The sequence below is a fragment of the Salvia hispanica genome, chromosome 4, assembly GCF_029641045.1.
Source record: "Salvia hispanica isolate PSC_SH4W2 chromosome 4, Shi_PSC_v1, whole genome shotgun sequence".
In the NCBI taxonomy this organism is placed as follows: Eukaryota; Viridiplantae; Streptophyta; class Magnoliopsida; order Lamiales; family Lamiaceae; genus Salvia; species Salvia hispanica.
This window is the reverse complement of record NC_142695.1, coordinates 44,769,639-44,783,893: the sequence shown is the minus strand read 5'-3', so window position 1 is coordinate 44,783,893 and position 14,255 is coordinate 44,769,639. Positions and strand designations below refer to the sequence as shown.

The following is a 14,255-nucleotide window of genomic DNA, read 5'->3' as shown; positions in this document are numbered from 1 at the left end:
TAATTACGATTTGAAAATTAATCCTACCATAATTACATGAATTACGAATTATTCTACTTTTAAGATTGTTTACAAATATAAGTACCTTTTTCATGACTTACGAATTATTGTTTTATTTACTATTAGATTTTATTCATATTTATACATGTGTGCTTTTTATTTGTTTTATAGTTCATCATTTTATCATTTTACAATAATATTATTGTCACCTAATATTTCATTTATATATAAAATATTTTATTAGATTTATATACTCTACCTTGGTATATATTCCTAAATTTGTTAGTCTTATGTAATATGTAATGATATTGTCATTTATTTTATTTATTTATAATATCAAAATGATAGCACGAAAATATTCTAAGTCGCGCATAGCGCGTCGGTTAATACTAGTTTAAATTAAAATAGGAGTTTTCTCTACTTGAATAATAGGCGTTGCGGACTCTCTAAGTAATTATGTATTCTTTTTTTTCTTCCAAATAATTGAATTTATTGGGTGTGGGCTTATATTCACAAATTATCTATCTATCTATGTATACATACGTAGGGGTGCGTTAGGCTCCTTTACACCCTAAGTGTCCTATTTCCTTTTTAATTTTAGCCCTTGGATCCTTGAATTGAATGGTTGTGATCAATGCATTATTAGTCTATAATGTTGCATTATTAGCCGCTGTGCATTATTAGAATGAAAATGTGCATTATTAAATGACACGTGACATTAATCTAACTGTCAGATGACAAAATCGTGGGGCTAGGATTAAGAAGGAAAAAAGACAAAAGATATGAAAAGTATTTGAATACATCCCTACATACGTATATAAAAGGAGAGTTATGGGAATAATAAAATGAATGCCATTGGAATTATTGTAAAATTATATCATACTACCTCTGTCCCTGAAAATTTGATACATATTACCATTTCGGTCCGTCCCTGAAAATTTGATACACTTCACTTTTACCATTTTTGATAGTGGACCTCATATTCCACTAACTCATTCCTACTCACATTTTATTATAAAACTAATACTGTAAAAGTAGGATCCACATCCCACCAACTTTTTCAACTCACTTTCCATTACATTTCTTAAAACCCGTGTCGGGTCAAAGTGTAGCAAATTTTGGGGGACGGAGGTAGTAACTTTTATTACAATTACAATTTTAATGCATATACGAAAGTTTTTTACTTGTAAATTTAAGAACGTTAAAAGATTTCATAAAGGGGGCAAATGAATAGTTTTGGAATAAATCCTAATTAGTAGGAGTACTTTTTATTATTACGATGAATAAATATAGGAAGTGAAAAGAGTGTAACATTTTTGAAAGTAAATGTTGATGTTTTTATTTAGATCATAAATATGTAGCATCCGAGAGAAATGAGATATGAAAAACAAATCAAATGAAGAGCCGATATGAGATTGCCAAGATAAGATTTCGGCATGATTTATTTTCATGGCTAAATCCACTGAAATATTTTTTGGGGTCATCTTCTGCTACAAATTCAAAAATTGAAGAGCACGAGAATTAGTGAAGGAAAGGTCCATCAAGAAGATAAAACGAGAATAGAAAATTACTATTTTCCGGCCCTATGCCAACCAAGTATCATATACTCAATCAAAGCTAGCATCAAAGAATGATCTTTGTCCAACAGACGGGCCGTGACAAATCTACCATTAACAGGACCAAAATTTATTTTGTATTTTGCACCGCCAACGATGCATGTTGCCTTCGTCTCGCTAGAGTTTCGGCCGATTTCAACCTGATTCGACTGAAGATTTCTACATGGATATTATATGTATAGAATAATTTGTAATACTAGTATATAGAGTCATGTATGTAAATATAGAAAGTATTTTAATATTGAAAGATAATATGATTGTTTAATTAACACTAATGAACCAAATATAATTATGCGTTTTTAGAAATTAGGCTTATATTACTACTAGTAAATAATAGTAATAGGGTAGCAAAAACTTAAGTAGACCACATTTTAAATTATCTTTTATTTTATTACAATTTTAATGCATATATGAAAAAAAATTTACATTTAAATTTAAGAAAGTTAAAAGATTTCATAAATGGGGCAAATGAATAGTTTTGGAATAAATCCTAATTAGTAGGAGTATTAGACCGTTAAAAACTAGGACATTTTTCAAACTTTAGGTAAGCGTAATAACATTTTGAATATTATCCCCAATTAATATTAGTATTTCAATATATATAGAGTTGTGATTAATGTCGAACTCTTCTTAAATGAACTAGAGACCAAATTTGGGCCACTCATTTTTCTCTATCTTATGGTTATGATTAATTTAGAATTAATTTAATATTTTATTAAATAAAAACGTTTTTAATTATTTTTTTAAAAAAAATATTTTAAATTTTTTTTTAAATAAAAAAATTTAGAATTTTTTTTAAAATTTTTTTTATTCGATAAAAACTTCCTGGAGTAAATAATGAACTATATTCACTACATAATGAACTAAATGAATGTATGTTATGAAGTAATTTTTCAAATTCATTATATACTGAATTTACTTCATCTGAAAGATAATTATGTCATAACACATTATGAAGTAATAAACTAATAAAATGAAGTAATAAACTAATGAAATGAAGTAGTAAACTAATGAAATGAAGTAATAACATATCTTAATGAAGTAATAAACTAACGGAATGAAGTAATAGCATTACTGAATGAAGTAATAAACTAACAGAATGAAGTACTAAACTAATAGAATGAAATAATAACATGACTGAATGAAGTGATAAACTAACGGAATGAAGTAATAACCCTAAACCCAACTGAAAGATAATTATGTCATAACACATTATGAAGTAATAAACTAATGGAATAAAGTAATAACATGACTGAATGAAGTAATAAACTAATAGAATGAAGTAATAGCATGAATAAATGAAGTAATAAACTAACGGAATGAAGTAATAACACGACTGAATGAAGTAATAAACATGACTGAATGAATTAATAAACAAACGGAATGAAGTAATAACCCTAAACCCAACTGAAAGATAATTATGTCATAACACATTATAAAGTAATAAACTAATGGAATGAAGTAATAGCATGACTGAATGAAGTAATAAACTAATAGAATGAAGTAATAAACTAATGGAATAAAGTAATAGCACGACTGAATGAAGTAATAAGTTCATAACATACATTCATTTAGTTCATTATGTAGTGAATATAGTTCATTATTTACTCCAGCAAGTTTTTATTGAAAAAAAATTAAAATTTTTTTTTAAAAAATTTAAAAAAAATTTAAAAAAATTTAAAAAATTTAAAAAAATGTAAAAAATAAAAAAATGTTTTAATTTAATAAAATATTAAATTAATTGTAAATTAATCATAACCATAAGATTGAGAAAAATGAGTGGCTCTAATTTGGTCTCTAGTTCGGTCTTTAAGAGTGGATTTGTGGTTAATAGGACTCTCTCTCTCTGTATAAAATATTTCTACAAATCTACAAATGTTGTTCAATTTAGTAATATGTATAAATAGGTGAATATTGTAAAATGTACTTGCAATATGGATATCCATATCGTTAGTGAATATTAAATGTAGCTACAAACTTATTTATCTATTCATCTATACTCGTGCATATAAAAAAGGAGTTGTGGATAGGCCTGCTTATTCGGCCGGTTCCGGTTCTAACTGAATTGGTTGATCGGTTAACCGATTTTAAATTTTCATAAATCCTAGAACCGGATTGGTTCCGGTTTGGAACTGGCCGGTTAAGAATCGGTCGATTCCGGTTCCAGACTGGAACTGACGTGTAATTTTAATCCGAATATATTTACAATTTTAAATAGTTCAATACTAAAAAACTAATAATTCAACATCTAGAAATATAAGAAATAATACCTAAAAATTCAAATAAATACACAAAATAAAAACCAACAATACAATAATATTTATATATGGATGAGAGTGATGCCAAGTGTAGTAGGTCGGACTAGTTTATGTTAGCAAATTTTTAATACAAAAATAGGAGTTCTAAACTTTAGCAATTTTTTAAAAAATGAGTTTTAAAATGGAATTCCATTTTCCCCTTTTTTGACTAAACAAATATTCAATGGAATTTTCAATACTAATTGATCTTGTTGTGACTTTTTGGTTTATAACGTAATAGTTAATAAATTATTCATAAACGGTTAAAATTGTAAGTTGAATGAATCGTTACATAAATTTGTTATAAAGTTAAATTTCTATCATATGAAATGATATTGTATTTGTATAAGTTCTTTTGGAAATTAAAAACAAACTTCAATTAAATTAGATTTATTAGTATATTAAATTATAAAAAATAAATTGAATTATAATTTGGTTCCCGGTTAGGAACCGGAACCGATTTTATTTACAAAGTTGGAACCGATACCGGAACCGAAAAATTCGGTTCCGGTTCCTCAATTAACCGGCCGATTCTGGTTCCAATTCCGGTTAACCAAGAACGAAGAACCGTTTAAGCACCCTAGTTGTGGACACCATTATAAATATTATGCTAATACTATAAAATAAAAAACATAAATGCCACTTGAATGTCGTAAAATCATGCAAGAATTGGAAAAGCCAAAGAGTTTTTTTTTTATTTTTTTATTTTTTTATTATGATGAATAAATATGGGAAGTGAAAAGAGTGTAACAGTTTTGAAAGTAAATTTTGAAAGTCCGAGAAAATTTCATTTCACCATTATGCTGAATAAATGAAAAGAGTGTAACAGTTTTGAAAGTAAATTTTGATGCTTTTATTTAGACCATAAATATGTAGCATCCGAGAGAAATGAGATATGAAAAACAAATCAAATGAAGAGCCGATATGAGATTGCCAAGATAAGATTTCGGCATGATTTATTTTCATGGCTAAATCCACTGAAATATTTTTCGGGATCATCTTCTGCTACAAATTCAAAAATTGAAGAGCACAAGAATTAGCGAAGGAAAGGTCCAACAAAAAGATAAAACGAGAATAGAAAATTACTATTTTCCGGCCCTATGCCAACCATGCATCATAAACTCGATCAAAGCCGTGACAAATCTACCATTAACGGGACCGAAATTTATTTTGTATTTTGCACCGCCAACGATGCATGTTGCCTTCGTCTCGCTAGAGTTTCTGCCGATTTCAGCCTGATTCGACTGATCAGCCTGTGAGCTGTAGAGAGATGAGGGAAGAGAGAGACAAACGGGAATAAGATGCGCTGTTTGTAATCAATCCTAAAATGAGGAATTGTTACCAAAGGGCTGTTGAAATCCATTATAGATTATTGGGTTAGAAAACTTGGCCCGCCTCGCAACTCACTGCCGCCGTCGGATCTCCGCCTCAGCTGACCCTCTCTCACCGCCACATTTAATTCCTTAGTCTCACCACCTGCGCCGTACTCTGTATTTCTCTCTCTACCTGAATTTGATATAATTGGGAAATATCTACTCAACTTATGATTTATTCATTTCATTTTGATTGGAGATTGCTCGCTGTGTTCTTCGGCTAAACTGAGTGGTGAATATCTCCACATTTTGATAAATTAGGGTTCTTAGCTTCCGTTGTTTGATGTGTATTTCCTTCGGCTTTGCAAATTTAGGGATCTTAGCACTAATTTGATGTTGATTTGCAGACATCAGTTTCTGTAACCTGGCTTTTCTGCGATGCAATTCCAGCCATACTAGTTAGTGATTTTTCAATTCCTGTAGCTATTCTGGGGAAACACTAATGCAAGTGTTAATGAAAAACTCAGTTTCAAGGATAATGCAATTTGTTAAATTATATTGATTTTTAGGCAATCGTTGTAAAATGCAATGATTTTGTTTCTTTGATTGGATATGGTGACATGCTATACTATCGTCTGTTTATCTCCATTGAAGGCCTTCAAGAGAGCTGCGGAATCACTGGAGAAGCTAATGGATGCCACAAGGGAAGAGCTGCCGGACACCATGGTTGTCGTTCAATTATCTGGGATGGAGATCAACGACTTGGCAATGGAACTCAGTGGCAATGGTTCCGATTTGGAACTCTTCTACTTCAAATCTCGCGAGCTCGTGAGCTGATTATGTCAATACATCTGCATTAGACATTTGATATTCTGGCTATTGATATGTGAATTATAAGTGTTATTTTTTAGTCGTTGACATTTTAATACGAGTTGTTGACATTCGATATTCTCGGTATTGATATGTGAATTATAAGTGTTATTTGTTAGTTGTTGATATTTTAATACGAATTGTTGACATTCGATATTCTGGCTATTGATATGTGAATTATAAGTGTTATTTGTTAGTTGTTGACATTTTAATACGAGTTGTTGACATTCGATATTCTGGCTATTGATATGTAAATTATAAGTGATATTTGTTAGTTGTTGACATTTTAATACGAGTTGTTGACATTCGATATTCTCGCTATTGATATGTGAAATATTAGTGTTATTTGTTAGTTGACATTTTAATACGAGTTGTTGACATTCGAGGTATTGATATGTGAATTATAAGTGTTATTTGTTAGTTGTTGACATTTTAATACGAGTTGTTGACATTCGGTATTGTGGCTATTGATACGTGAATTATAAGTGTTATTTGTTAGTTGTTGACATTTTAATACGAGTTGTTGACATTTGATATTCTGGCTATTGGTATGTGAATTATAAGTGTTATTTTTTAGTTGTTGACATTTTAATACGAGTTGTTGACATTCGATATTCTCGGTATTGATATGTGAATTGTAAGTGTTATTTGTTAGTTGTTGACATTTTAATACGAGTTGTTGACATTCGATATTCTCGGTATTGATATGTGAATAGTAAGTGTTATTTGTTAGTTGTTGACATTTTAATACGAGTTGTTGACATTCGATATTCTCGGTATTGATATGTGAATTATAAGTGTTATTTTTTAGTTGTTGACATTTTATACGAGTTGTTGATATTCGATATTCTCGGTATTGATATGTGAATTATAAGTGTTATTTTTTAGTTGTTGACATTTTAATAAGTGTTATTTTATTGAATGTTGAAAATTTAAAGATTTGAATGTTGAAGAGATTTGAAGATTTGAATGTTAAAGATTTGAAGATTTGAAGATTTGAATGTTGAATATTTGAAGATTTGAATGTTGAAGATTTGAATGTTGAAGAGATTTGAAGATTTGAAGATTTGAATGTTGAAGAGATTTGAAGATTTGAAGACTTTGCAGCTAGAGTTTTTGAGAGGATTTTAGAAAATGATTTCAAATACAATTTAATGAAACGACAATTATACCCCCGTGTTGACATAATGTGATAGTTGTTGACATTAAGTTAATCTTGTGAATTAGTGGCTGAGATTGCATCTCATTTGTCAATTATGCCCAAAAATTTCATCCTAACAAGACCATATATATATATATATACATATATATATATATATATATGATTTTGATCAAAACAAAAATGGCTTTAAATAAAGAAATGCAGGCCAACTTTCAGCCTTAGGATCTGGCGAGATCATCTTGAGATTAAAACATCTAATGGCTCAATTAATTCACTAAATCTTATTATTTTATTCACTAAAAAGCCAATAAGGTTACTAGAGTCATTAGCTACATCTCGATTGTTATGGCAACTCCTATAATCTTGCAATTTCTCTTTCCACTAACAAATCATAAGCGTGAATTATGAGTTAACATTCCAGTATACTTGTTCCACTAAAAAATCATCTCCTTTGTATCTTCATCTTCTTCGGCCACTGTACCATCAAACTTCCATTATACTTGTTCCAGATTAATCTGTTCCATTCTCAATTCTATATCATCGTCGTTGGCAGATCCCAACTCCAATCGTGTTCCAGATAAATCTGTTCCATTTTCAATTATATATCATCGTCGATGGAATCCGACACACCCATTCTACTTCTCACGTAGATAATCGATCATACTCCGATGACGTTCTTGATAATACAGGTTATGGTTATTGTTTTTATTTCATTTGTTTGTGTTGCTCCAATTCATATATTTGTATTTATGAACTGGCATTGTCTTCTGTTGTATGAATCTTTTCACCTATATTATTTGATCGATTTTTCCGCTATACTTCGATTTGTGTTTAGTATGACCCATTTCCGTATAAGACAATTGAACTTGTTGTATGCCGCGATTTCATTGGAAACTTGTCTTTACTTCATCGTTAGTTTTTAGGTGTGTTCTGATTATGAATTTTTACAGATTTAAATACATCAGAATGCCCTATAGAGCTTAAACCTTTTGTTGGCCGTAGCTTCCCCACATTGGACAACGCCATTGAGCTCTACGAGAACTATGGGCGCCGTGTCGGTTTTGACACAAGGAAGAACGGTTCAAAGAAGGTTGATAATCTCACCATATGGTTTTACATGGTGTGTAACAGAGAAGGTGAGCGAAAATTTATCGATGAACAACCCAAATGACGACGTAAATCGAAAAAATGTGGATGTAATGCTCGGGTTGCATTCAAATTCGATTCTGACCGTGGTTATGTCATTCAACACTTGAACGAAGAACACAACCACCCCATGGTTTTGGTACAACACCAGAAGTTCATGAGATTAAATCGTCAACTTGATCCAGTACACCAAAAATTTATTACGGATTGTGCTGGTGCTAATATTGGTCCTTCACTCACTTTCAAGTTGTTGACTGAATTGATGGGCGGATATGATTCCGTTGGGTGTAGTGTTGGACATCTGTAACTACACACGGGACATCAGAAGATACGCTGAAGGATATGATGCCCAAATGATAATAGACGAGATGAAGAAGAAGAAGGAAAGTTGTGACGCCTTCACGTACGAGTATGAGGTTGATTCTCGTAGTCGACTGACGCATTTATTCTGGTGCGATCCTATTGCTAAGAAGAATTTCATGCAATAGATTACGCTGAAGGATTTCATGCAATATGACACCCTCTCTTTCACCCATGTAGACTTCAAGGTGTCTGAGCAAATAAAAACCACTGTCCGCAATATTATCCGTCGTTCTCCAACTCATCTTCAACCTCTGAATAGGTGCATCGATCACTGTCTTGCATTGATTGTGGCAGCCAATCATGGTTAAATACTTATAGAAGAACGTCCTCTGCAAAACATGCAATGCGTCAGTATAAATAACATTTAAGTATTACTGTGAGGACTAATGTGTCACACATACCAACATCTCTGGAACAGAACCGTAGGTATACCGGAAGTCATGCTCTTCTCTATCTTTAGAAGCGTCTATTATTACCACTACTTTGCAATGGAAACAGAAGCACACAGTGTAGTACTGAAGCTCGCCTTTTCCTATTTTTTGCTAAGTACTGTGTGCACAGAAAGGAATAACAAGTCTCCTAGGTCCAACGAATCCACTAGATCACAAGATCTAGGAACTCACGGATCGTTGGAAGATCTCGGTCGTCGGACACACAAGATATTGCTTCAAAAACCCTCAACCACTTATACTAAAAATTAGCACAGGGAAGTAGGGATCGATCCCACAGAGATGAATGCATAATTAAACATGCTCAAGGATTTGAGACTATTTTTGGGTTGGCTGCTGCCACGCATTTTTGGGTTGAGGAAATTAAACTAACTTGAGTGAAATCTGCTACGCTAACAGCTAGATCTAGGCAGAACAGAAATCATGCATGTAAACTGGAAAACGAGACATTCACTAGATCTAAGAAACTATTTCTAAATTACCTAGACCTAGGAAATAAACTGATGGTGGGGACCATTTGCTGAAAAGGTAAAGTACGGACGAAAAGCTGTGAAACAACTAACTAAAGTACTAACTAACAGCGACATCATCTTCTCCAATCGAGTTGCATAAAAATTCAGTAAAAACAGAGATGGAACGTGAATTTGAAATGAATCAGACTGGATTTAAAGCAATTTAACGAAGAACAATTAAAATCTAAGCAGATCTACGGCTACTAGACGGAGTAAATTGAAAAGAGAGCAAAAGAGTTCGAAATCCATGCACAACTTGATTCCCCTGTTCAGATCCAACCTCGGATGCTAAATCCACTCCGGATCCAAGCATCCGACACAAACTCCGACCAAAAGTATATCCATAGCTTCAGATTCAACAAACAACCACCGATCAACAACAACAATTCAGATCCACAACCTCTTCCTTAGATCAAGCACAGAATTATCCAAAATAGAGATTAACATTCAGCTGCCGAAATAAAACTTCAAACGAAAACCCAGAATCATAAATCAACACAAGATAACACCAACATGACAAAAACTAAATGCATAGATAACCGATAAGTAGCAACAACCAAATCGACTTCCAAAACAATGAAGTTCGACGGAATAAAAGTGCGAAAAGCTGAATGAAAAGTATATTGTTTCTTCGCCCTCCGAGAGGACGGTGTTACTGAGCTATCCCTTAGAGCAAGCTGAGTAAAAGTGCGAAAAGCTGGATGAACCCCATCTTTGCCCACTTTTGTTTTTGACTTATTAGAGAAAGGCGTGACAAAATCCTCATCAACTTCATCACATTCCATGTACGCTTCCACTGCCGACTTTATAATTCCTTCAACATCGTGTTCCTTAACCTTCATGTTAATTTTAACATAATGTTACAAAAGACAGTCATACAACATTGGAGTTGTTCTTTAATAATGGAACTAAGGATACACAGATACCTTAGTTTCATCAATGCTACCAAGCTTATGATCCAAATTTGTTATTAATTTTGTTCCTGACGCTTCCGAGAAAAATTCGTCTGCAGCATCATTACCACCGCCTTCCATGTAGTCAGCCATGGCTGATTTTATAATCTCATCCACATTAATAGCTCCTCCCTATTTATAAGACAGTTCAGAATAAGCTGTGAAATTATCTTTGACTAATGTCAATCTGTATGATCCTTTGGGTCATAATAGATGCAAACAACGATATTTATCAACGCGTAATGTACCTTTTCTGAACCCGTCGTATGTGATCCACTTCCACCACTGTGTAATGATGTACCAGTATTTGGGTTGCGCTCCAGATACTCACTCTGCAACAGTCATAGATAATAAGTACTTGATAAGGCTAATTTCATGCATCGGTTATGTGGTGAAAAAACACTTTATTTTATTGGGTCTAACGCAGTTTTAAGCCAGGTGTGTGAATGAAATCGCTAGATCTAGGAAGAGCTGGAGGCAAGGGACTAGCGAAGGAAAGCGAAGGAAAGTGAGCAGAGTTGAAGAGAAAAATGGCTGGACGAAGGGAGTCAAAAGCTGAGGGTAACAAAGACTATTCATACCTCACTGGACCCACTTCCACGCCTATATATAGAGGGGCATGCAGCATACGCAAAAAAAGGAGATTTTTGCTTTCAGCTCACACACTCACACACACTTGGGAAAAATGGGAATTCTGGGTAGTTAGGGGTTCATCTTCAGAGAAAGTTAGTGGTAACACCGTCCTCACGGAGGGCGAAGATACAATCAGTTTTCATTCAGTTTTTGCACTGTTATTTCGTCGAACTTCATCGTTTGGGAAGTCGATTTGGTTGTTTGCTATTACCGTAATCTATGCATTTAGTTTACGTCATGATGGTGTCATATCCTTCAGCGTATAGGATCGCATGAAGGATATGACACCATCATGACGTAAATCTGAATTTGGTTGTTTGCATAAATCTGGATCTTATTGGTGACATTGTCTCGTTTGACACTACGTACTCAACGAATAGGAAAATGTTGACCACTTAAAATTGCTACCTTTTTCTGTTGTGCTATGATTTCAGTTTATAATGACATATTAGCATACTACATCGATATTCACTTGTTCATGATTTAATCCTTTGTTGTTTTGCTGTGCAGGTACTCTATGATATTTGGGCAACCATGGGCGTGCGGTGTCCTTTGGAGCTGGTTTGCTTTGTAGTGAGAGTGCAGCCTCTTTTTCATGGCTTTTCAAACAGTTTGTCAAGTGCATGGGACTAGCTCCTAAGTTGATAATTACTGATCAAGACTTGGGAATGAAAGTAGCTGTTGAAAATGTTCTTGTGAATACACGTCATAGATGGTGCATGTGGCACATCATGGCTAAAGTTGCTGAAAAGGTACCTAAATCACTTCTTGGTAATTCTGATTTTAAAAAGGATTTGAATTCATGTGTTTGGTCGGAGTTGATTGAACCCACCGAGTTTGAAGACAAGTGGAAGACTGTCATGGAGACATATGAACTTGAAGACGCTGAATGGTTTGTTTCTATGTTCGAATCTAGAGAGTTCTGGGTTCCGGCATACTTTAGGGACTTCCCTAACAGTTCTCTGATAAAGATGACATCTGTTTCTGAATCTCAGAACAGTTTTTTTTAAGAGGTATACTCAGTGCAGGGCTAACCTTGTTATGTTTTTAATGAACTTCAACAATGTTGTTGATGCCCAACGCAACCAGTCCGCAAAGCTGGATTATATGGACGTGAATACTACCGCAAAGATAAAAACAGAGTGGTCTGTTGAGAAGCATGCATCAACAATATTCACAGACTATGCATTCAAGGAAATTCAGGAATAGATTCTGGAGGCGTATAACCACTGCAGCCTTATATCTATATCAAATGAATCAAGTCCTGAGCTTTACAAAGTATTAGATCATTATTCAAACACATGGGATGTAACATTATCCGTGGAGGATTCTTTGTTCCAATGTGGATGTAAGATGTTTTCTAGGATCGGTCTTGTATGCTGCCACATCTTTCATGTGTTGAAGAACAAAAAGATGCGCTTGATTCCGGAGAATCTGATTGGAGGTCGATGGTTGAAATCACCTCTAGTTAAGGCTGTGCATGTTGTCCGATTCGAAGATGTAGCAACGCATGTTTTTGTTGATGAGAAGAAAAATGCGCAAGCAATTTTATTGGGAGAAATGTTGGGTTTGTACCAGGCTGTATCTGTCAATATTGATCAAATTCATGAGCTGACATCTATAGTTCGTGAAGCAAGACAACAGATTTTCGCCGGCGGAGTAGTGACATCTACAGCACAGAAGAAGAAGCTAATTGAAGAATTTTATGGGGCAGAGGCACCCCAGGAAGTAGATGTTCAACCACCTGATGTCGTCAGCACGAAGGGATCTGGTAGTAGACTCCCGTCAAGAGTGGAGAAGGCTTTGAAGATTAAGAGCAAGCCTTTGCGTCAATGCAAGAAATGTCAGGAGTGGGGTCACCACGATTCAAGGAATTGCGACAAATTCAAAGAGAAAGAAAAACGACGCTCAAGAAGAAATTCTGAAGTTTGATACCATGTAATTTTTATTTTTTTTCTTGAAGTAACATCGGTTCAATGTCAGGTTTTTTGAAATTTCTCAGTCCGGTCTGTTTTGTATGCGACATTCTGATATTCAATAGTTTTATGTCATGACTCGAATAGTGGATTATTATTACCCAATTAACCCATACGTTTCCATGACTCAAATATTCGTTTATTATGATCCAATGATAAGAATTGTGTATTTTTGCTTAAGTTTGTATGATATGAACATTTCGATCGGAATGGTATAAGACCTTAGGGTACTCAGTAATGTGATGTCATGAATCAAATGTTGGTTTATTATGACACTAGTTGACCATAAGATGGTATGACTCATATATTCATTTATTATGACACATCATATTGTGTTTTTTTATCACACGGTGTTTCGTATGCGGAGAACAAGAAGGAAGCATTACAAGGTGTTTCAGAGTGCAGTTTTATACGATTAATTTTGGGGTATAGAAGTCCAATTTCACGTCATTATATGTGCAATTTTAATTCAAATGACTGAAAATTGGATGGAAAAAGGTGTAGATGTAGCTTTGTAGATATCAGCAGCAAAATTGGATAGACGACGTATTGGTATATCTATTTTTTTAATAATTGGTACAATGCAGCATGAGTTGGAGTACTATTACTAGTACATAGAGACTCCAAAAATGAATACAAATGAAATAATATATAGTAACAAAAAACAGCAAGCTGACTTATATAAACCATGGTCCTCAAAACAAGAATTACAATGTCTAAACATCATTTATTTCAAATAGTGGTAATCTATAAAGAAATGGACAATAATTTCACTAGTTTTAGTTATGACAAAAGTAGTGATCAGGATCCGTAGTTTGCTATCATCTTTTCTACGTTGATCTTTGTTTTCTTGCTCTCCTTCGCATAGTGTTTGGATGCCTCCTCTTTATTCAGTAATGCGCAATGGTTATTTCTTGCTAACAACAACACACGATTGTATTTAGCTCTTAGATACTGAAGCACAC

The 14,255-nt window shown here is 33.5% G+C and overlaps 2 protein-coding genes across 2 annotated transcripts; both read left to right on the top strand.

The window, feature by feature from the left end:
• The first annotated feature begins 11,551 nt into the window (after positions 1 to 11,551).
• LOC148929263 (protein FAR1-RELATED SEQUENCE 5-like) lies at positions 11,552 to 12,324 on the top strand. Its single transcript, XM_089056774.1, has 3 exons — positions 11,552 to 11,557; positions 11,825 to 11,875; positions 11,926 to 12,324. Exons 1-3 carry the CDS (start codon positions 11,552 to 11,554, stop codon positions 12,322 to 12,324), a joined length of 456 nt encoding a protein of 151 aa, XP_088912900.1.
• Positions 12,325 to 12,727: 403 nt separating this feature from the next.
• LOC125195208 (uncharacterized) lies at positions 12,728 to 13,246 on the top strand. Its single transcript, XM_048093391.1, has one exon. It carries the CDS (start codon positions 12,728 to 12,730, stop codon positions 13,244 to 13,246), a length of 519 nt encoding a protein of 172 aa, XP_047949348.1.
• The last annotated feature ends 1,009 nt before the right edge of the window (positions 13,247 to 14,255 follow it).

Bases quoted from the DNA above. Each gene is read 5' to 3' on its own strand.
- LOC148929263 (XM_089056774.1), top strand. The intron at 11,876-11,925 runs GTTTGCTTTGTA...CTTTTCAAACAG, and splicing joins TGCGGTGTCCTTTGGAGCTG to TTTGTCAAGTGCATGGGACT.
- LOC125195208 (XM_048093391.1), top strand. From the start codon at position 12,728: ATGCGCTTGATTCCGGAGAATCTGATTGGAGGTCGATGGTTGAAATCA.